Source organism: Mustela putorius, unplaced genomic scaffold (assembly GCF_011764305.1).
Source record: "Mustela putorius furo isolate JIRA1106 unplaced genomic scaffold, ASM1176430v1.1 tig00000145_pilon_pilon_pilon, whole genome shotgun sequence".
In the NCBI taxonomy this organism is placed as follows: Eukaryota; Metazoa; Chordata; class Mammalia; order Carnivora; family Mustelidae; genus Mustela; species Mustela putorius.
This window is the reverse complement of record NW_025421294.1, coordinates 19,910,855-19,934,858: the sequence shown is the minus strand read 5'-3', so window position 1 is coordinate 19,934,858 and position 24,004 is coordinate 19,910,855. Positions and strand designations below refer to the sequence as shown.

General features: G+C 40.4%; 1 protein-coding gene across 9 annotated transcripts; it reads left to right on the top strand.

Annotated features, from left to right (window-relative positions):
* The first annotated feature begins 3,362 nt into the window (after nt 1–3,362).
* RNF14 (ring finger protein 14) lies at nt 3,363–22,662 on the top strand. 9 transcript variants are annotated; one of them, XM_004744732.3, is made up of 9 exons: nt 3,363–3,445; nt 7,577–7,751; nt 9,584–9,753; nt 10,804–10,955; nt 13,896–14,423; nt 15,087–15,315; nt 17,936–18,108; nt 19,546–19,676; nt 21,234–22,662. In XM_004744732.3, the coding sequence occupies exons 3-9, from the start codon at nt 9,600–9,602 to the stop codon at nt 21,289–21,291; spliced, it is 1,425 nt and encodes a 474-aa protein (XP_004744789.1). In that variant the 5' UTR covers nt 3,363–3,445; nt 7,577–7,751; nt 9,584–9,599; the 3' UTR covers nt 21,292–22,662. The 9 variants fall into 9 exon arrangements, with proteins under 9 accessions (XP_004744789.1, XP_004744788.1, XP_004744787.1 ...); XM_004744731.3 differs by lacking the exon at nt 3,363–3,445 and adding an exon at nt 5,125–5,260; XM_004744730.3 differs by lacking the exon at nt 3,363–3,445 and adding an exon at nt 5,267–5,476.
* The last annotated feature ends 1,342 nt before the right edge of the window (nt 22,663–24,004 follow it).

Sequence of the window (24,004 nt, the reverse complement as noted above, 5' to 3'; positions counted from 1 at the left end):
CTGTACATGAATATTCAGAAGCTGACTGTGTTGATTGGCCTTGTTATGTATTCAGCATTTCTGGGTGACTCCAGGATCGAACTGTTCTCACACTGACAGAACCACCCTTGGGGAAACCTGGCTCACACTCATTCATTAACTTATTTGGTCATCCAATCATTTATCTGGTGGAATTTAGCATGTTCTTCTTTATTTACAAGTTGTTTTTGTTTTTTTTGTTTGTTTTTTTGTTTGTTTTTTTGTTTTTTTGCAAGGGAAGTAGCTGAAGTTGACCCACATTTTTCTTTCCTCTCAACCACTGGTTTGGTTCTCTTTCTTCACATAGAATCTAATCAACCTAATTCTTGCGTTGCTTCAGAAAGGTTCTTGCAGGAAGGAAAATGAGTCTTCCCGTCATTACATAAATTCTCATGGGGCTTCCCTTTATAAGTTTATGACAGCCAGGAGTTGAGCCTGGAGCTCTGAGAGAAACAACCACACACTGATTTATGATGGCAGCTGCTGCTAAATCTTACCCCTTTTCCTTCTTACAGAGCCGTGTTACCTTGGGGTTACAAAACTCTTTTCCCTGTTATTCAGGGGAATAATAATAAAATGCCAGGTTGCAAGTATAAACATGATCATTCTGTGCCTATTATTGTAAATCACATTTTACCTTGCATCAGAAGCACAGAAAACATTTTATGCTGTCAGCCACCTCAAGTCTCTTTAAGAATCTGTTTTTATATAACCCTGGGATGACCTGAGGTATTGTTGGAGCTGCCTTGACCAGGGAAGCTGGTCACACAGGTGATCCGTTTCTCCTTACACACCCAATTAATCATTTTCCTTAAGCAAAGCGTTAACTTGATCTGAGCATAGCAATGGGGTTAAGGATGTGGGCTCAAGTCTGCAGTTGCTTGGATCCAAAGCATTTGTGTGACAGTGAAAAGTCACTTCACTTCTCTGTCATCAGTTTCCTTAGTTTTATTTTTTAATTTTTTTTGAAGAGATTATTTTTATTTGCCAGAGAGAGACACAGCAAGGGCAGGAACACAAGCAGAGGGAAGGGGAGAAGGGGAAGCAGGCTTCCTGCCAAGCAGGGAGACTGATGCAGGGCTCAATCCCAGCACCCTGGGATCACGATCTGAGCTAAAGGCAGCCACCCAGGCTCCCTAGTTTCCTTAGTTTTAAAACAGGAATGATAATGATGCTGGTAATTATGTTTTCAAGTTCTGTAAAGTTTGGCGTAGTCAGTACACAGCATTTAGAGCAAGGCCTGGTATGTGGGTAGCCCTTTAAAGTTTAGTTATTTATAATTGTGCTTTTAAGGTAGTGGTTCCTCATTTGTTTTTTACCCTGAATCCCCTATTTGAAAGAAAAACCAATGTTTCAGATTCCCATGTGATGACTGGAAACCTTTTAGGAGGGGCATCTGGGTGGCTCAGTGGGCTAAGCCTCTGCTTTCGGCTCAGGTCATGGTCTCAGGGTCCCGAGATCAAGCCCCACATTGGGCTCTCTGCTCAGCAGGGAGCCTGCTTCCCCCTCTCTCTCTGCCTGCCTCTCTGTCTACTTGCGATCTCTCTCTCTCTCTGTCAAATAAATAAATCTTAAAAAAAAAAAAAAAGAAAGAAACCATTTAAGATCTACATGGTGAGGGAACACACAATGACAAGATGCTAGTAGGAATCCAGTGATACCCCTGTCTTACAGTGGAGCTCACCACCATCCAGACCTATCCCAGAGTTGGGGCAGGGTCTTTCCTTCTACACTGCTACCCATCTGTTGTTAAGGCTTGTTTCAGGGCTGCTCAGGAATGGTAGCCATTGAAGAGGTGACTGTTAACACCAGGCAGGTGGGAAGAGCTCAGCAAAGTCTCTGGAGCAACCACTGGATGCCCCAGTGATGGATGGGGAGAGGTACAGGCACTGATGGAAGCCTTCTCGTCCTTCCAGTCACCAGCATATTCGGACTCACTCCTGCTTCTCTACTCGATGGTCCAGCCATGCAGGACAGAGTGCTGACCTCTGTTCTAGGTCACACATCCCATCCTCTTCTAGCCTGCAGCTCCATCATCTTCTGTGCTTGGGGACAGGCGATGGAGGTAAGTCTCTTTCTTTTTCTCTCTATTCTCATTCTTACCTAATCTAAAGTCATAAAATCTATTGCTGACTTCCTTAGGGTTTTCCCCCTTAATTCTTTTTTTTTTTTTTTTTAATTTAAGAGAGAGAGCATGATTGGGGGGAGGATCAGAAGAAGAAGGGGAGGGGTGCCTGGGTGGCTCAGCGGGTTAAGCCTCTGCCTTAGGCTCAGGTCATGATCTCAGAGTCCTGGGATGGAGCCCCGCATTTGGCTTTCTGCTCAGAGGGGAGCCTGTTTCCTCCTCTCTCTCTGCCTACTTGTGATTGCTGTCAAATGAATAAATAAAATCTTAAAAAAAAAAAAAAAAAAGGAGAGGGGGGGAAGCAGACTCCCTGCCGCATGGAGCCCAACATGGGGCTCAATTCCAGGACTCCAGGATCATGACCTGGGCCGAAGGCAGCCAGGCAGATGCTTAACACACTGAACCACCCAGGCGCCCCTCCCCTTTAATTCTTAAGGGAAGAACGATTTTGTTCTCTCTGTATTTCTGCTACAACAAACGCAATTCTTTTAGAGTCTACAGGAGAGTGTCGAACCTTGGAGGAGCTGGTCCTAATCCTGTATTTCCCCACCGTATGACAGACATCGGTCAGATAACTTCACCCATTAGTGCCCCAATTTCCTTAACTATAAAATGGGGAAACAAAATTGCCTCCGTTCTGAGATCCTGGGTATTTAAATGCAATAATGCATGGAGTGCCTGGGTGGCTCAGTCAGTTGAGCATCTGACTCTTGGTTTCAGCTTAGGTCATGATCTCAAGGTTGTGAGTTTGAGCCCCATCTTGGGCTCTGCTCTCAGTGGGGAGTCTGCTTGAAGATTCTCTCCATCTGCACCTCCCCCCACTCACGCGTGCGCTTCTGTGCTCTCTCTCTCTCAAAGAAAGAAATAAATCTTAAAAAAAAAAAAAACCCTAAAGGAAGTAAATAAATGAAATAATGCATGATAATGCTTAGCACAGTGGAAGGCTAGGCACACGGGGAAAGCTCAATTTAAAAAACTCTACAGGCACATAAAACAAAAGACACAAAAGTCTCTTATTTTTATGGAGTCTAAAACCAAAATTGATTGGAAAACGCTCTTTATCCATTCCTCACCTCAACACTGGACTCTAAATATTTAGTCCACATTATTAACACTGCTTTGACATTCTCTTTTCTAGTCCCTCCGTCCTGTGACCTCTGGCATGATGTCATGATGTGATGTCATAATTCACCTCCTGCTCCAATTTGTGAGAATTTCCCGAGCTGGTTCTTAGGCTCCCTCACTTCTTGCATCTGGGAGGTTGCTGGCAGGATTCATGGTCTCATCTGTGAACTCTCAGAGGTAAGTTTGCCATACATTTTGCTTTTGGTTTTACTTCCTTGGCCTAACATGAATAATGATATTAGTGAATGGCTTCAGAGATTCTTCCTCCATCTTTGTGTCTTTAAGGAATATGTTTCTGGTTTGGGTATGATCTATGACAGTACAGAAAATTAGGAGTGATTATTTAAATCTCAAAAGTTTTTCCTCTGTGGAAGTCATGTAAGCACCTTCAATGCCCTGATTCACCCACTTGGTTTTCTTCTCTCCTGGGTGCAGGATGAGCTATATAATTTGTGGAACCCAGTGCAAAATGAAAATGGAGAGCTTCCTGTTGGAAAATTAAGAATTTCAAGATGGCTATAGGAGAGCATTAGACCAAGAGCAGTTTTCAGCTCTCTTGGGTATACACCTAGGAGTAGAATTGCTGTGTCTTACTGCAACTCTATGTTTAACCTTTTGAGGAACTGTCAAACTGTGTTCTAGAGCAGCTACACCATTTTATGTTCCCAGAAATGTATGAGTGTTCCAATTTCTCCCAGTCTCATCAATACTTGTTATTATCTGTCTTTTTATTATAGCCATCCTAGTGAGGGTGGTTTCTCCTTGTGGTTTTGATGTGCTTTTCCCTGATGGCTAATGATGTTGAGTGTCTTTTCATGTGCTTCTGGACCATTTGTATATCTTCTTTGGAGAAATGTTTATTCAGAGCCTTTGCCCATGCTACAACAAGTCTAAAACTTAAAAACATTTAAAGTTGGGATTTTTAAATCTTTTTTTTTATTGTTGAGTTACAGGAGTTCTTTATATATCCTGAATATTAGATAAATGATTTGCAAATATTCCTATTCCGTAGGTTGTCTTTTCACTTTCTTGATAGTGCATTTGAAGCACAAAACGTTTTGAATTGTGTTGAGTTCAATTTATCTATTTCTTTTTATTTTGCTTGTGCTTTTGGTTTCTTATCTAAGAAACTGTTGCCTAATCCAGATTCATGAAGATTTACTCCCACATTTTCTTCTAAGAGTTTAACAGTTTTAGCTCTTACATTTAGGTCTTTGATCCATTTTGAGTTAATTTATACATACGATGTAGGGTAGAGGGCATGCAATTTTAATTCCCGCTCTGCCTCTCAATAATCATGTACCCTTTGGTAAGTTCCTGAACATCCCTAGGTTTCAATTTCCTCATTAATAAAGTGGAAATAACAAATAGTACCTAAAATCTCGAGGTTACGGTGAAGATAAAGAGAAAATGTACATAAAGCCCTTAGCAAAGTCCTTGAAGCATCCTAACCGTTCCATAAACGTGGTAGTTATTACTGTTATAATATGAACAATGAGTAAATGCTTTCATGGAGGAGGTACCATAAAGATGGGCAGCATCTCTGAGAAAGAAATTGGGATGCGGGAGACTTGCTTAGTCTACCTGAAGGAGCAGGTGTGGGATTGTTACTGGAGTGTCTGTTTTGGATAGACCACTGCCTTTCGTTCACCTCTTGGGACTGGCAAAAATTTTAATTCCCGGGCCCATCCCAGAACTACGGCAAGAAGCCCCCGGGGCACAAAATCTGTATATATGTCAACTCGTCCAGAAGCACACTTAATTTCCAGGCGGGGATGCGGAGGTGGTGACGCAGATCGCGCCGGCAGCGCCGCCGTTAGCCTTCAGGGGGCGGCCGAGGGCCCGGGGCGGTCATGGCGGCTGCGCAAAGCCCTCCCCTCGCCGGGCCGCCCCAGCCGGATCCGCCGGGCTCAGCTGACAGCTCCAAACACGGAAGAGGCGGTGCCGAGCGCTGGTTGAGCCGGGCGTCTGTAGGCCGGCGCGGCGGTGGTGGTGAGGAGACCAGGGCTAGGGCGGAGGGCGGAACTTTCGGGCCCGGAACGGCGGGGTGGCCGGAACGTACGGTGTGGACCGCGCTCCGGGCGCGTGAGGCCGAGAAGAGCGGCCGGGCCGGGACTGCACAGTGGGCCCGAGCCCCCGAAATCCCGGACGGGGCGTCCCCAGCCGGGGCCGGCTGACATCCCACCCACCCCCGGGCGCTCCGAAGAGGTAGGGGAAGGTCCAGGCCCTGCTGGTTGGGGACGCCTGGGACCGGCTCCCACCTCCCACGTTCGTACAGCGCCCTCCGTGTCCAAGGGCTAGGGCCGGCGGCGAGGCTGGGGCTTGCTCCCTGGTTGTAGGTGAGTCGCACAGACAACGACTCAGCACGCCTGGTGGTGCCTTGGCGGCGTGCTGATTCCGGAGCCAGGGCTGACCCCAGCTTTGCAGTTTGCACCGTGTGGCCTGGGAGAATGAGTAGGATTTTCCCAGGCCGAAGGGAAACCCGGCGGAGGAGGGCTTCCCTCCATGGTGTAGTTGCCAAGGCTAATATTAAACTTGCTGTTCATCTCTCATCGGATGGCGCAGGGGTTTATTCTAGTTGCTGGGTTCCAGATGAAGAAACAGAGTGGTCTGAACCCAGATTTAGTTATCTACTAGCGGTGTGACCTTGGGCCCTAAAGGGACTTAAACGGTCATTTTTCTCATTTGTGTAATGGAAGCCGTAAGAGGACTTGTTTCATGGAGTTGTGGGAATCTAACAGGAGGTAATGCATTTAAAGGGCTTAGCACAACGCCTGATACACGCTTAAGAGCCCAGTGTTACTTTCTTGGTGTTATTGTGAATCCTGCTACGAGTGGGATGTGACAGAGCGGTCATTCAACCTTAAGGTTCTGGTCCCCAGTTTCACCACACTGCATCTCACACCCGTTCAGTTACACTTTTTCCCCCAGTGCCAGACACAGGGCACTACTAGATGGCGAGGACAACACACAGATGGAAAAGATCTGATATTTGCCCTTAAGGAGCTAATGCAGTCTGATGATACAAGTTCAGAAACTACGATAGTGCCAAGGGTTGATGTGGTAATGTGGGAAAGTTAGAGTAAAAAAATGTTGTCTGGATCTTTAAAGACTTAACATGTAATTGGAACATTTTTACATAGAATAGGGACTTTGGACGTGGCTCTTGAGAGCTGAGTGGATAAAATGAAACTGTGGGTCTGCCTTGTGAGTTAAGGGACTGGGACCAGGTGGCAGCTTTAGATGGTGGGGTCAGGTGGGATAGGTTATTGGGAGCTGTTTATGGGAGCCAGTGTTTGGAGTAGAGCTTCTCAGTCCTAGCTGCACTTCATCACCTGGAGAGGTTGGATAACTACTAATGCTGATTTAATTGCTGTAGAATATGGCCTGGTTATTGAGAGAACACAGTTCTCCAGGTGATTCTAATGTGCAGACAAGCTGGAGAACACTAACCTAAAACCAGAATCATTATAAATTCATCTTTCACCTTATTTATAAATGTTCAAACAGAAACGTAATTATGTTATCCCCACGCACTATGTCTGGTAAAATTGTTTAAGATTAAATAAGATAGTGAGAAAGGATGTAATACAACATAAAGAAGGTGCTCAATAAATGCAAATTGATTTCTGAATTTCATTCTTATTTGGGAGTCACATCTGAGAATCTGGTTTAAAAATTCTGCTTCATATAATATTTTTGCACATAACTTCATGGTGTTCTTAGGTTTCTCTGTAACGACCCTCTCCTTCCCCCTTACTCGTAGTTAAGAAGTCTGGCTCTCAAATTTCCAGAATTGAACTTAAAAGTGTGTATGTGTGCATGCATGTGCACGCTTTTGTTGTTTTGTTTTAAATATCTTGCTGTCATGGTTAAATTGACCTAATGTTGAATGTCCCTAGCAGGAGTAATTCATTAGTAGGTGAGAGGAAAAACTGGAGGGGGATAGGAAATGAAGAAGAGGAGAAGCTGAAGAGGAAAGAAGAAACAAAAACAAAAACCCAAGAGGATGTTTAGATGCTTGTTATGGGACTTAGTGCGCTCCTGTCACGTGTGACCTTGGTAGTCCACCTTGGCTCCTCCCAGGGCTGAAGGCAGTCAGATAAGGCTTGTCTCCTCCCTGGGGACATGCAAATACCCCTTTAACCACTTGGCTCAGTTAGGCTCTCCTAGGGAAAGTAATATGCAGCTGTAGATTGGCATCAACTATGTTAGGATGTGTTTGACTTAAATGGTAATAACAGAAATTCAGAATTTAAATTTGGAGAGTGTCTTAACACCATCTTTTGTATTTTTTTTTTTCTGCAGATGGCAGGATTTCTATGGTATATCTAGTATGAGTTCCAGATCTTGGCCTTTTATCCAACTTCAACAGTCACATCTCCACCTTCTGGAGGATAAATGGGATTTGCATAAATTCCAAATTCTGAACTGAAAACAGGCTGCATTGCTAATATCCTTTTCTTCTGGTTGTTATCAACAGGTACCAACTCACCTCAACTGGAACATGTCACTGTTATTCTGTTTGGGGTAGGGATGCTGCTTAAGCAGAACCGAGATCATCATCTGGCAAAAAAATATTTTTTGAAAACAGAGTCATTTTAAATGAACTTGTTCAGGTTTTGTAGTGTTACTTTTTATAATGTCCTAATTTTTTGGTTGTGTACATTTCAATTAAAATTTTGTTTTTAGTTGAGAGGGTGCATATTTGCAAATCCAGTTATAGTCCAACATTTTAATTGATGGAATGGTAATTTTTTATTGTTGCCTTAATAAAGTAATTTCCTTAGATTCTCATTACACATTTTTCCACATATACATTACCTGAAACTGTGCATCTTTCAGCTGATGCACTTGAAAAGCCTTGATTTTACATTGTAATTGTAGTGTATTTTCATTCTTAGTTTTGCCTAAAATAATGGTGAATTTTATAATTGTTGTGACAGAGTGTTGTACTTGAAAAATTTAGTGTTCCTTTGCTGGCCTCTAAGTTATCTAACCTCTCCTATAGTATCTGTCTCTGTAACATTCTTGAGAACAGAGTGTTCTCAACTGGGAGCAGTCCCTCTGCTGCACCCCTGTGGGGGGGCACATTTGGCTATGTTGAGGGGGAGGTATGCTGTTGGCATCTAGTAGGTTGAAGCCAGGGATGTTGGTACATCCTGTAGGGCACAGGACAGCCTCCCACCACAAAGAATTACTTGTTCCAAAGTGTCAGTAGTACTGAGGTTGAGAAAACCTGCCCTAGAGATTTCTATGCATTAAAAAAAAAAAAATTTATTGATTTTTAGGAAGTGTATCACATATACTTTAATCTTTCTGTGAGCAAGGCACTTTGCTTGTTTTGGGTGGCAAGTCAAAATAATTTGTGATTTGTTCTTTTTTTTTTTTAAGATTTATTTTAGAGAGAGAGCTTGAGCAGGAGGGGCAGAGGGTGAGGGAGGGAGAAACTCAAGCTGACTCCACCCTGACGTTGGACCTGATGCGGGGCTCAGTCCCACAATCCTGGGATCACTACCTGACCCAAAACAAAGAATCAGAAGCTTAACCAACTGTGCCACCCAGGTGCCCTAATGATTTGTCCTTTTTAAAAATTTTTTTTTTAATTCATGCTTTTTCCCCCCTAAATCAGTGATACCTATAGCTGATGAAGTCGGCAATTAGAAGCACCACAGCTGGGGCTCCTGGAAGCTTCAGTGGGTTAAGCCTCTGCCTTCGTCTCAGGTCATGATCCCAGGGTCCTGGGATTGAGCCCCACATCAGGCTTTCTGCTCAGTAGGGAGCCTGCTTCTCCCTCTCTATCTGCCTGCCTCTCTACCTACTTGTGATTTCCCTCTCTGTCAAATAAATAAATAAATAAATAAATCTTAAAAAAAAAAAGAAGCACCACAACCATCATTTTTGAAAAAGCTGTTATTATTGAGGCATCTGGGTGGCTCAGTCATTAAGGGGCTGCCCTCAGCTCTCGTCATGATCCCAGGGTCCTGGGATCGAGCCCCGAATCGGGTTACCTGCTCAGCAGGGATCCTGCTTCTCCCTCTCCCATTCCCCCTGCTTGTGTTCCCTCTCTTGCTGTGTCTCTCTCTGTCAAATAAATAAATAAAATCTCAGAAAAAAATACACTGTTTAAAAAAGAAAAGCTGTTATTATTGCAAAGTTACTAGGGTATTAGATATCTCTTATCATTTCTAGTTGAGCAGAAAAGTGAGAATATTGATTCTTTGCAGTTGTTTGTGAGGAACTTTACTTTTTTTTTCTTTGGTGCCAAACTCTGTGCCTTTTCTATTCTTAACTAATTGGAATAATTGTCTTCAGCTTCTCAGAAAATTAAATGTCGTCAGAAGATCGAGAAGCTCAGGAGGATGAATTGCTGGCCCTGGCGAGTATTTATGATGGAGATGAATTTAGAAAAGCAGAGTCTGTCCAAGGTGGAGAAACCAGGATCTATTTGGACTTGCCACAAAATTTCAAGATATTTGTGAGCGGTTAGTTAATAATATTCTCTTAAACAGATTTTTCTAAATAAAGGTTATTCTCAGTTTCTTAGTGTACCCTAAATTATTTGACATCTTGTGTTCACAGGCATTAGTAGTAAATGATAGTATTACAGATTGAACGCATGTTTCTCTTTTAATTGAAAATTGGACAGAGGGTAAATAGTTCTCAATTTGATTCGCCTTTTGACCACTGAATTGGGATATTATCCTACATATTTCGTGTGTTCTAATCGTCTAGCTAGCAGTTTATCAGCTATGAGTCATTGGCTGTTAAATAGGGATAATAAAAGAGAAAAAGACATAATGTATGTGAAAATGCGTGGAAAGCTTTAAAATACCGTGGTGGTTGTTAATATTATTTGGTTTCCAGAATCATTTCAACTACCATAAACCTGTGATATATGCTGTTACTCTGTGACCTTTTGCTTCAGAAAAAAACAAAAAACTGCTGCTTTTGATAGAAACGTTCACAGAAGACTTTGGTGCACACTTTCTCAAAAAGTTTCTACTATAAAGGCATTGAGTAAAGAAAGTAAGTGTGATAATTTAAAATGAAACTTTGATTGTGAGAGTGTTGTGTGCTGTATCTTGCCCTCGAGCCTGAGATCATTGTATTGGCATAAATTCTCCTAGCTATGATTCATGGATAGTTGGCACGTGCTGCTCTAAGTAGGTCATGGCTCTTAATAGAAATAAACATCCTTTTCTCTAGATGGTGTCTGTAATCATCTACTGTAAAACAACAACAAAAGAAAACATTGTATATTACTTGCTTTCAGTTAGTGTTAGGAATTTGTACTCAAAAGTATATGCGATAATAAGTTATGTGCCTTCATTAGAAATTTCATGGTGCTTAGTAGATTTCTCAAGGGCTTACAAGATTTTTTTTTTTAAGGTGGTGGCTACGATAGAAAATGCTTTGGGGGAGGGTCTTTATCCCCTCAGCTAAAGCATTAGTCTTTCTTGAGCACCGCTCAACAGTGATGGACACTCAAGTGTTGACCAACTGATTCTTTCTAATCTTTGTTTTTGGTTCAGGCAATTCAAATGAGTGTCTCCAGAATGGTGGCTTTGAATACACCATTTGCTTTCTGCCTCCACTTGTGCTGAACTTTGAACTGCCACCAGATTATCCATCCTCCTCCCCACCTTCATTCACACTTAGTGGCAAATGGCTGTCACCAACTCAGGTTAGACCCGAAACTTAATTTCTCCTATCCATTTTTAGAAACTTAAAAAAACATCTTTAATTGAAGACTACCTTGATGATCTTGATTCAGTGCATGAAGAACAAATGGCTTTGATTTTGTAATTTTTTCCCCTTGACTTCATGAATCCTAATGTTAATGAATTGAAAATGTTGGGTATTAGAAAGGAATGGCAATGATTAGGATGACTAATCATTTTGAATTGCAGTAAGAATAATTTTTAATCAAGTACATATATATTTTTCTGTATCTTGCTATTTACGCATTTAATCTGCATTGTAATAGAGACAATAGGGTCCTCCTCCTTTTCCTTAGATGTTGGTATTACTTTACTTTTATCCAGTCCTTAAATAAAAGATTTAACTGTAATTAGGAGGACTAAAATTGAGCTGATGTACTTAGAATAAACACATTTCCTAAGTAAACATAGTAAGTGCTTTTATTTTTAGAGATCTGTGTATTAATAACAGATATTTGTTGACTGGTCTGCCATGGATATAAATGCACGCAAGTAGAAATGTGTATGATTCCTACATCTCCTTTCTCATGAACCTCGTATTGTGAAATCTTCATTTCCTCAGGCTTACATATCCTTTCCTAGTAACAACCTTGGCTCTTGATTGAGATGTAAATAGGACTGGAAGCTAATATAAAGTACTCTGGATAGATAATGGATCAATAGCAGCTACTTTTCTAGAACTCGTGATGAAGATTGATAGGCTGATGTATATTGAGACAAAAGCTGTCAGAATTACTTGACCTCAAGGAACAGCTTGTCAGTTTCTCTCTTTTGATCCATGGAGTTTTCATTCCACCCCACGGACTAGTCTAATCTTTCAGATGAGAATGCTTTTGTAAAATTGAGCTTATGATTTTAAAACTGTTTTAAAAAAGGGTAATACATGTCGAATAAAAAAAGGATATTACCTAACATCCTGATATCTGTGGCAGAGGCAATATATGCAAGACAGTGGATAATTTGCCCAAGAATATCAAGGCTGTTTGACATTTAGATCACAGAGAGTTGACTGAATTCTTTAGATACCGATAATCTCATTCCTCCAGAGAGCTCATGATACTTCATATCCATGCATGTGTGCACATGCGTACACACAGGTAGGAAACAAGGACGGATTCAGTGAGTGTGTGGTTGCAGTTTCAGATTCCATCCAACTAGCATCTACTTTTTCTTCTGGCTTTTGGGAGTGTGGGGAGAGGAGAGTTGTTCATTATTTAATGTGTTACAGCTGAAATTACATCAGGATTCTCTATCAGATAAATTCTTGTGCATATGATTGATGTTTTAATTGGCCTCATATCCCTTCTTGGTTCAATTCTTGTTTGCTGGGCCCTGATTTCTTTTTTTTAATTGATTTTTTTTTAAAGATTTATTTATTTGACAGAGAGTGAGATCACAAGTAGGCAGAGAGGCAGGCAGGGAGAGGGGGGAAGCAGGCTCCCTCTGAGCAGAAAGCCTGATGTGGGGCTCGATCCTGGGACCCTGGAATCACGACCCGAGTTGAAGGCAGAGGCCTATCCCACTGAGCCACCCAGGCGCCCCTGCTGGGCCCTGATTTCTTGTGATTGTGAATCTCACCTGTTGATAGAGAAGTTGACACATGGTCCTGGCTTTCCCTGGATTCGTTGGTACAGAGAAGGGAAATGAATTTAGCCTCATGGTATTTTCCATTATGCTTCTCCCACTAGATGTACAAAAACACAGTCTCTCTTACTCTTTTCCTCTCTCAGTTCCCCCCACCTCACATTTATGTGCATTCCAGCTGCCTCTTTTGAGAAGGGGCTGGAAAAGAAAAGAAGATGAAGGAGAATGTCTTCTTCATTGGACTTGGTGGCTCAAATAGCACTCAGAGCTCCCCTTTTAGTATTTAATAACATTTTACACATTTCAGCAGGTTTCTCAGAAGTATGATTTATCTTAGAAGCATATTCATGTAAATGTGAAAAAACATTTTGCATGGTATTTAACATAATAAGTTTTCAAGTTCAGGAAGTGTTTATGTTTGTGCCTATGGAGGGTTTAGTGAATGGCATCATGTAGAACAAGGAATAGAAAATGTGGCCTTTTTTCATTTGTTATTTAAATTTACACAATTTGTCTGCATCTGGAAGGCTTATTTTTTGTGTTTGGCTAAAAAGAAAAGCTGCTTATAATTCTGAGCTCTACTTACTAATATTCTACATTTCTAATGGAAAATCCTCTTATATTTCCCTTTCAAATTGAACAAACCACCTTTAAAGAGGAAAAGTCAAAGTAGTTTAAACTTTGGTTGCTTAGCTTAGGAAGTGTGAAACCATGTTGAGGGCTTATAATCATGTCCAGGTTCCATATCAGTCTGTCTCCCTCCGTTAATCAGGATCTCGTGTAAGCCCAGATCGCTTAGTTAAAACCGGCTTATAAACCTGACTAAGGAGGCTTCTGAGGTTGGATTCTGTTAGTGATTCTTTCCCATGAGTTGACTTTTTGATGGGACTGAAAAAGTTAGAATTAATAACTTGGATGATATTTTTAAACTGCTCTCCTTCTTACCATTATGCAGGGTACCTATAGGACAAGGACCCCAGAAGAATAGAAGTAGTGCATTTTAGAGTTCCATTTCATTCTCCTACATGAGATATGTAGCAATACTAAAAAAAACAAATACAGACAAGATCCTCCATTTCAGTGGCTCATACGTAAACCTGTAGTCTTGCCATTTCTCTCGTTTTCAGCTTCTTTTAGCTTCTGACTGTGTGTTCTGCTGTGACTCACATTGTTGAATAGTGTAAGAAGTGCTCCACTAAGATCGTGTTAGGAATTGTAAGGGCTTAACTCAGAAGTTAAAAAGATTTCAAGGGAAATGAGGAGTTGACAGTATCCTCATCTTCCCACACTCACCAGCACCCTCCTGTGCTCTCTCCTAGCTCTCTGCTCTCTGCAAGCACTTAGACAACCTGTGGGAAGAACACCGTGGCAACGTGGTCCTGTTCGCTTGGATGCAGTTTCTTAAGGAAGAAACGCTAGCATACCTGAATATTGTCTCTCCTTTTGAGCTCAAGATGGGTTCTCAGAAAAAGGTGCAGAGAAGGACGGCTCAGGCCTCTCCCAGCATGGAGCTAGAGTTTGGAGGAGCTGCTGGATCAGATGCAGAGCAAGAGGAGGCTGTGGATGAGAGAGCTGTGCAGGATGTGGAATCCTTGTCGAGTCTCATCCAGGAAATCTTGGACTTTGATCAAGCTCAGCAGATAAAATGCTTTAACAGTAAATTGTTCCTGTGCAATATCTGTTTCTGTGAGAAGCTGGGGAGTGAATGCATGTACTTCTTGGAATGTAGGCATGTGTACTGCAAAGCCTGTCTAAAGGACTACTTTGAAATCCAGATCAGAGATGGCCAAGTTCAGTGCCTCAACTGCCCAGAACCCAAGTGCCCTTCCGTGGCCACTCCTGGTCAGGTAATCCTCTACTCTGCTGAGAGCTGCCTCCTGATTCTCTTTCACCAAGGGGGGACATCTTCTCAGGAACTTCCTTGATGGGGCTCCTCTGGGCAGGCTGAGGCCTTGGTGCCAGGTTCAAGTTCTTTCAATGTATCTGTCAGGAATGCCTTGATCTTCCTCAACTTACTCAGCTGTTGAAGTGAATGTAAATGCTTCCTCTGCTGGCCTGGGCTAGTTCTTGGCAATTCTTGGCAGGGATGAGTGTCAGAAAAGTAATTATAAAGCATTTTGGTGATTTACTTTATCTGCTGGGATCCCATCAACCTTGCATAATCACTAGCCTCCCTCTGTGTGAGGTTGAGATCTGAAGGGCACATTCCTTGGCATGGTTAACTGAAGCAGGGACAATATCCTCGCTTTGACCTTTTTTTTTAAAATCAACTTTATTAACCCATAAATGTACCCATTTAAAGTGTACAGTTTATTTAGCTTTGACACATGTGTAAACCCATGTAGCCCACATCTCAGTCAGGGTATAGACTTGGCCACATTCGGTTTGGTTTTGAAGTAAAAGAGTTTGAGTTTGTGTGCGTCTAGTTAGCACCGGCATTTTAAGGATCGCCTCAGAATCAGAACTGGTTGGGAAATCCTCACATTTATGTATTTTCTATTTCCCTTCAGGTCAAAGAGCTAGTGGAAACAGAGTTATTTGCCCGTTACGACCGTCTTCTCCTCCAGTCCACCTTGGACCTGATGGCGGATGTGGTGTACTGCCCCCGCCCGTGCTGCCAGCTGCCTGTGATGCAGGAGCCTGGCTGCACCATGGGCATCTGCTCCAGTTGCAATTTTGCCTTTTGTACCTTGTGCAGATTGACTTACCACGGGGTCTCTCCATGTAAGGTGACTGCAGGTGAGTTGTAACTGTGTGAACGCAATACTCCTGTCCTCTGCACACATGTACCTTTGCACGCACACACACATACCCCACCCCAAGAAAAAGCTTAAACACTTATACACACACACACACACACACACACACACTGCCCCAAGAAAAAGCTTAAACACTTGAATCGTGCTATTTGGAAGTGTTCGTCTAACAGATACTTTTTTGTTTCAGTTACTATCCTAGCTAGGCTCTGGAGATACGGGAGTGACCAAATACCCCCATGGAACTTAAATTTTAATGGCAGAGACAGGCAAACAACATAACAAGATTAGATGGTCATAAGAGCTATGGAGGAAAAAAAAAATGGGGACAGGATATGAAATGTTGTGTTGGGGAAGTGGCTTAGGATTTTACTTAGGGAAGTAAAGGGGGAAGACCTCAGTGGTAAAGTGGTTTCAATAAAGACGTGGAAGAACTAAGGAAACAAGCCATGGAGATAGCTTGGGGGAGGGGGGACATGACAAAGAAGGAATGGCAAGGTAATTTCTGTCTAGGAACCTAGGATAATGCTGCTCCTACTTGGCCAGTGCAGACCATCTTAGCTGTCACTCTTGTTTTCATGGCACGTATGTCTGATTAGTCATCAAGTTCTTTATCATTGGGTCAAGGAAAGCCTCAGAATCTTCCTTCACCCTCAGGGCTTCAGAAAGCCACCATTTATTGAGGCAGGCACAGGAGGTGAAATCTGTTCGTAACTCTGATCTAAATAAGGATTGAGAAATCAGGCCTCTGACCTCAGTTTTACTGGACTTTGATAGCTTAGTCTTCTTACACTAAGGGGGTAATGATAATAGCTATTTCATAGGGTTGTTTTAAGGTTCAGGTAAACTATCTGGTGCTTACTCAGAGCTCATATCCTTGTTACACTGATTTGTGACAAGAGAAATAAAGAAATGGAGAGACAGGGCTAGAAAGTTGCAGCGATTTCACAGTAATTTTATGTGTGAACTAATAAAAATTAAAGCTTATGTTTCTTGTCTTTTTATAATTTTTCTAATAATTCATTTGATTGTATTTTGCAGAAGTTTTGGTTTTTGACAGAGTGGTGGGGGAAAAAACTGGTCCTTTACCATGGATAGTTTGAGAACAAAGGGCTTATCTATGGAAAATGCAAAATGGTAACCATTAATGCCATTATTAGGATGGTTGCTAATTGTTCCCATTAGCAGAGTGTTATTACCTCCAACAAAGTGACCCTAAGAGGAGAACAACTAGATTCTTCCAGTTGCCTAGAGCAGAGTCTTGTAGTGGGTATGGTCAGATGGGGTGGAGAATTCACCAGGGTAAAATAGAAGTCTTTGCTTTAGACTTCTATAACCTTACCCTTGAGAAGCTGAAGTACGTCTCACGTGTTTCATAGCATTTATGGAAGAAATCAAAGAAGCTTAGGGGCTTCAGCAAGATTAAAACTTGCTTTCTATATCTATATCTGTATATATATATATATATGTACATATTAGATACTATATAAAGTATATGAAATACTAACAATTATTTTGAGAACGCTGGAGCAGTAATCTTTGTTCTTAAGAAATCTGGAGACACAAACATGCTTTGAATTTTTAGAGCGATAAAAATGACAGGATAAAAAGGTACATGTCCGCTCCATCTAAGTAGAGGTGATGGAACATGGAAGTGCACCATGCAAAGATATCTTCCACAGAAGATCCACAGCGTAAAAAGGGAGTCAGACATCTAATTCATACAAGGAGAGTAAACTAATAAAATAACTAGGACAGTGTTGAGAGAGGTCTTCAATTAATGGTGTTGAAAAATTAAGTTAACAGAATGTGAACAAAAGCCTCTGTCCCCAAGTAAAGCCCTTGAGAATGGCTGCCCGTTCCATCCGAGCTAAGCGGTGGAACAGTACCATGAGATTGAAGAATATCAGGGGAAGGGTTGACAGGAGGAACTTGGCAGTACCTGTGGGTGGCAAATTTTAGTCACTGACTTTTTTTTTTTAATTTACAGAACTGAACAGTCTTTGCTCTTGAGCCAAAGATGCTTTTGTTTATTTGGTAGGGCTTGTTATTGTCATATGATGAATGATGCTGACTTTGTGGAAAATCAGTGTCTCTTTCCACCTTTGTGTCTTTTAGCTATGTCATTTTTAAACTGTGCTACTAGTTGCACAAACGTGCCAATATTAATAAGTCAGAACCAACAAAAAAGATGACCTCTTATTCTGATACCTTGTCCAAGTCCAACTTCTCTAGCTGGAGCTTTCTTTTATGTTCTTTGTCATTTGTACTTGTGTCATTTTTACCTACTTACAACCTAAATATTCCTTCTGGATTCTGTAATGAGTGTTTTAATTGAGTTGTAGCCATCTCATAAGTTTTTAATAACTAAATATTATGCCATTAAGTGGCTCTTTCCCATGTGGTTATTCCTTTGGACATTTAATTTGTTTGCCTTTGTTATATGCATCTCCATGCATATAACTGTACTTTGGATTATTTCCTCTTGATTAAAGTTCCAGTAATAGCATTACTGAATAATCAAGGGTTATGACCATTTTTTAATGGTTTTTAGTCAGCTTTGCTTAGTTGTATAAAAGTTAATTTTCCATTTCACTTTCCAGAGAAATTAATGGACTTGAGAAATGAGTACCTGCAAGCAGATGAGGCCAATAAAAGATTTTTGGAACAGAGGTATGGTAAGAGGGTGATTCAGAAGGCACTGGAAGAGATGGAAAGTAAGGAATGGCTAGAAAAGAACTCGAAGAGCTGCCCATGCTGTGGGACTCCCATAGAGGTAAAGCTTTGGGCCCGACTTGGCAGACACACTTAATGAGCTTGTTACAATTGCCTTAAGAAGCCTATTAATTTTATGACTAAGAAAATCCATTTATTAAACCTACTTATTTGTACAGTGCAAATTCACTACCAAATATTGTTATTGATCTTAAATGCAGGTAGACTTACCTTTTTAAAATGCTTTCATAGAGTGAAAATTGTTCTCACATTGTATCCATAACAAAATTGGGTGGGTTATGAGGAAGGCCTAGTAGAGCTACAATTAACTTTTAGTTCACTTACATGATTAAAAAAAAAAAAAATCAAGCCTGACTTCTTAGAACTGTTCATCCTGGAATTTAACACACCTGCTTAAGAAGTATATTGGGACGCCTGGGTGGCTCAGTTGGTTAAGCAGCTGCCTTCAGCTCGGGTCATGATCCCAGCATCCTGGGATCGAGTCCCCCATCGGGCTCCTTGCTCGGCAGGGAGCCTGCTTCTCCCTCTGCCTCTAGCCTGCCACTCTGTCTGCCTGTGCTTGCGCTCTGTATCTCTCTCTCTCTCTAACAAATAAATAAAAATCTTAAAAAAAAAAAAGAAGTATAAACTTGGGAAATGCAGACATTTTCCTATTAATCTAAGCCAAAATAGACATTTTAAATCTATTGATTCTTGACAAAATCACAATATGTTTGAAAATTGGAATTTACCTATGGTTTTGATTTTCCTATTCCAGTCTATTGTATCTGAACTGGACCTGGTAGTGGTTCCCCAGTTACTATATTAAGGAAACTGGCATTCTGTTTAACTACATCAGACGTGTTTCAACCCCATGTTATTTTTTTTAATTTTTTTTTTTTTAAAGATTTTATTTATTTATTTGACAGGCAGAGATCAGAAGTAGAGAGAGAGGAGGGGGGAAGCAGGCTCCCCGCTGAGCAGAGAGCCCGATGCAGGGCTTGATCCCAGGACCCTGGGATCATGACCCGAGCCAAAGGCAGAGGCTTTAACCCACTGAGCCACCCAGGTGCCCCTCAACCCCGTGTTACAGTGGAGTACTTGATACTAAGTATTTACCTAGATTTGTGTAAAAAGTTTAAAGTCACACATACTAAATCCAAATATTTTAATAGTAGTTTACACGTTCAGCTTATAATATCTATGTTTGGTTTGTGTCTACTGTTTATCGGAAAAGATTTGGGGGAAATATCTAGTTGTGACTTGCTAAATATTTATAAGTATGTAATAGCTAAATATGCTAAATATTTTCTGTATTTTACTTGTAAAGCAACAGAGAAAGGCATTTAATAGTTACAGTGTGTTCCTGTATAGCTCAACCCTGCATGGGGATAAAGGAGATGACTTAGAGAAAGTATGTACTCAGTCTTGTTGGCATGTGCTTTTCTCTTTTGCTTTTATAGCCTTGATACTATTCTCTTTCTGTCTTTTCCACCAGAAACTAGATGGATGTAACAAGATGACATGTACTGGCTGTATGCAGTATTTCTGCTGGATTTGCATGGGTTCTCTCTCTAGAGCAAACCCTTATAAACATTTCACCGATCCTGCTTCCCCGTGTTTTAACCGGTATGTATACACCATCCCCTGCTCTCAGCAGCAGTTTTTGGTACTTCATTTGTAGGCCACTTTGCTTAAAGAGTTCTCCTACATATTTTGTCACATATATCATCTTACATTTTCTTGAAAGTGAATTTATGACCAAAAATATGCTGTCCGGAAATTTTCTTTTTTATCCTCCTCAAGTTTTTATAGTGAAAATTTTCAAACACACAGAAGAGGTGAAAGTTGAAAGAGTATGATTATTAGGATACGGTCTAGCAAAATGAACAAGTGATAATATTTTGCCATATTTCTTTTCTAATACATGATCCTAAGTTGGAGATAGGGTGCTTTCTCTCTAAATACTTCATCATTGTCTCCTAAGATAAGAATAATTCTTCTATACAATAATACTTACATTTAACAACGATGGCATATTATCATTTAATAAACGTGTTTTAAAACTTCATAGTTATCCCTAAAAAAATCTTTTGAAGCTGTTTTACGGAACCAGGATATAATCAAGTTCAAAACATTTTACTTGGTTCTGTCTCTTCAGTCTCTTAATATAGAAGAGTTTTGCCTGCCTTTTTTTTTTGTATGTGTTGAGGGGCATGTTGACATTTGAGAGAGTCCAGACCACTTGTCCTGTGGAGAACATCTTACTTTCTAGAGTTTTGTCTGTTGCTGTTGTCTTTTTTAGTTTCTTTGTCCTATTTCCTATAAATTGCAAGTCAGATCTGCACTGAGTTTGAATAGATTTCGAGTAACATTTTTGGTAAGACTACTTCCTGAGGGATGATGTGTACTTCATATCAAATCACATTAGGTCCATAATGTCAGGCTGTCCTGCATTAGTATGTTGCTCAGTTCTGTTGTTGGCTCCATTGTAAGTATAAGTTTTCTTTTCTGTTGTCAATAAGTAATCTCTGGGGTGATTTCTTGGCACAGTGTGAATATCCTGTTTTTCAGAGGCTCTGATTTCAGCATCCGTTGATGACCTTTGTGAAGAGGCATCTCTCTAGTATCTATAGTCATTGGTGTTACTAAATTATAAGAGAAGTTGAAGAAACAAGCTCTGTCCATGAACCATTGTAAATCTAGTGTTGAAAACTGCATACATTTTAGGTAACATAGGGAAGGAAAACAAGTTGGCAGCTTTAAAACATTATACCAGTGGAGCGTTCAAGGGCAATGAAGCAGAGAGTAGAGTGATTCACATGTAATAGAATTATGGTGATTTGGAAGAGTTCCCCTTCTAGATTGCCTGACTTCCCCAATCCTGGCTTAATTCCATTTACTGTGTACATTGAGTATCAGTTTTTTGATTCCCATTTCCAATTATTGTTAATCCTTGGCCCTAGAGAGTTGGTCTGGATCTGAAAAGGGCTATTCCTGTAAGCTTCAAGACAGCTTGTTCAGAGGGAGCCGTATTTCAGCCTTCCCTGGTGTAGTAATTAAAGGAAGGAAAAGATACACAAAAATGTTTTCAGAAGAGTACAGAAAGTAATTTTGAGAGAAGGAAAGAGATGATAATGAATTTTTCCCATGTACCTACAAATATGCCTTATTTTATGGTTCCAGGTTGTTCCATGCTGTGGATGTTAATGGAGATATTTGGGAAGATGAGATTGAAGACTAGTTAACTCCTGCTCAAGATAAGGAAGTGGAATGGTTTGCCCTAATCTTTTGTTGAGTACACAAAATAACTTTGCAGGATATTTAGGGTACCATTAATTCACTCTTCCTTTATAGAAGATGTGGAAGAACAAGGTTTCTATTTTCGTGTGGTACTACTGACTAAGGCACATTCTTATGTTTTTCAATGTAACATAAATTATAAGCCAAAGGTTCAGAAAATGAAAACTAGAGAATATTAAATACTACAGTGTGCCCGAAGCTCTGAATAGTTAAAAAGTAAATATTTATTTTCATCCCCAAGCTTTAGGTGAGGAGAAGAGTAAAGGGTTAAACTTATAGACCTTTTTATCTGAAAGCATCCATCTGAGGCATTATGTGGGAGTCCCCTCAGTACTACGCCTTAGAACTGGGGTGGGTAGAAAGAAGCCTTATTAAAATTGTACTGAGAGCCTGATCTCATTAACTCCGTGTTACATTCCTTTAAACCTACGTTTCTGCCAAGTTAGTTTTCTTCAGAGGAAGCCCTTTACTCTGTAGCTGATTGGCTGGCTCAGCATCATTTTGATCTACTGCTTCTCAGAATAGAAATTTATAGATAATTTTAAAAATATTTTTTATGCCACAAACACTGTGGGTTGCCTGGTATTTATTAGTGGTGTGCAGTCTACTGGTTTTGAGCCAAGTCTAGAATTTAATGATCCTGGCCCAGAAGAATGTCAGTCCCATTCAACTCTTCTGGACCATAGAGCCCAGATTCAAAATGACTTGTCTTTGCTACCTTTTGTTTATCCTTCTCTTCCTTCACTCTGACCCTACCTTCCATCAGTAAGGACGATTTTAATATTAACTCCAGCGTCTCATATTTTTATTTCTGCTGGTGTAAGAGAAAACCTAATATATTCCCAAGCTGAACAAGCTGTACTTTCCTTAATTACCTCCATTTTGAACTCCATACTATTGTAGTTCCAGTCCTCATTTTCTGGATTCTTTTTAAAGGCCTTCTCTAATGAGCTACGGAAATTTGGCTTCCTATCCTTTTTTGTAACAACAATGTTTGGGGCGATAATTTTAATTCCTAGATCCCTGTTTCTGGGTTCTGATGGCTTTTGAAAAATTCTTTCCTTATTTTGAAAAAATGTCTTTCCATTGGTGAATGGCGTGGTGGGAAAATAAGATTTTTTTGAAAAAGAGGACAGAAGGATCCAGCTGCAGCTGTGAACATGTTCTTTTTCCCCAAATTGTCATTGAAAACTGGGGAGTCACTTTCAACGATTTGTGTGTGTGTATATCCAGAGTCAGCAAGGACTGTTTCTGGATTGTCAATGAGGCTGCTTAATCTTAAAATAAAAGTAATTTAAAAATTGTCTTATAATTAGAGCAGAGTTCCTGCTATTCTGTCTCCAAGGCAACTGATCACATTAAAAAAAAAACTGTATGGCATGTAACACATGTTCTTAAAGTGAGCAGAAAAAAGTCATGGAATAGCACCTCCTCTCTTAACCAGACTCGTGACTGAACTTAGGTTTTAGTGCCCATATTTTGTTTGAACCATATGGTTCATGAGCTTTCATTTTGCACATTTTATATAAGAACTAAAGTTAAAGAATAGAAATGGAAATTAAAATAGTTATACAGTATACACCTAAGAAGAGTGGCTTCATGATTGAATAGGAATTGAGGGGAGGTTTTTTTAGTAGGAGCCACTCAGAAGCTCCTCGGTTCACAGACTGGTTGTTATTTACTAGAGGTTATTTTATTTTAGGCTTTTGCACATTGTGTTGATGATATAGTGGAAGTAGGACAGAAAGCTTCACCATGAAGTTTTGAGAAAGAAATGGGAGGTTCCTCTTTCTTCATGATTTTAAAAAACATAGCAAGTGGTCAGTCTCAGACTTGTTTGTTCATCTGAATGTTTCATCCTTTTTTCCTTAGATACAAAGCCATCAATTTTAACAAGGAGTAGGGCTTGTAAGGTCTTAATTTTGAGATATGAGTTATGGGGTAGTTTTAAGGTGGTGTAGTTTGGGGTAGAATATTTTTGTCTTTGAGTAAAATGAAAAATTGAGATAACCCCCTGAATGCCCTAAGAAATAGCTGGAAGGTTGGCAGATAAAGAAACTATATGATAGAACAAAACAAATTACACCATTTAATTTCATGAAGGCCTGTTGTGTTGTGTTTTGTGGGTTTTTTTTTAAAAAAACAAGTGGGCCAAGATTTGTCCTACATTGACAACAAACCTTCATGTGTGCTTTTGGTGAGAGAGAGAGCCAAGGATCCCTGTCCAGACTGCAATTTCATCATGCTCAAGGCAGTTTGAAGAGGTCCCGTCTCTTGATTTAAATAAAAGTTTTGAGTCTAGAACAGATAGATGAAAATAAGCTACTAAATAACTTTTAAAGCCAAAAAAGAAGTTTTATGAGTTTTTATGCTTGTGATTGAACTGACTTAAGGGCCCGCTTTTGTCAGTTGAATTGCATCTTGTCCCGTTCATTTTTTTAAGTTAACATTTTTAGAAGTTTCGGATTGACAGAAAAATTGCAGAGGTAGTAAGTACATTGTTCCCATATATTCCATGTTCCTATTACTGGCATCTTCTGTTGTTATAGTACATTTGTCACAGTAATGAACAAATATTGGTACATTGTTCGTAACAAAAGTCCATACTTGATTCAGATTTGCCTAGCTTTTTCCTGTTGACCTTGAGCTGTTCC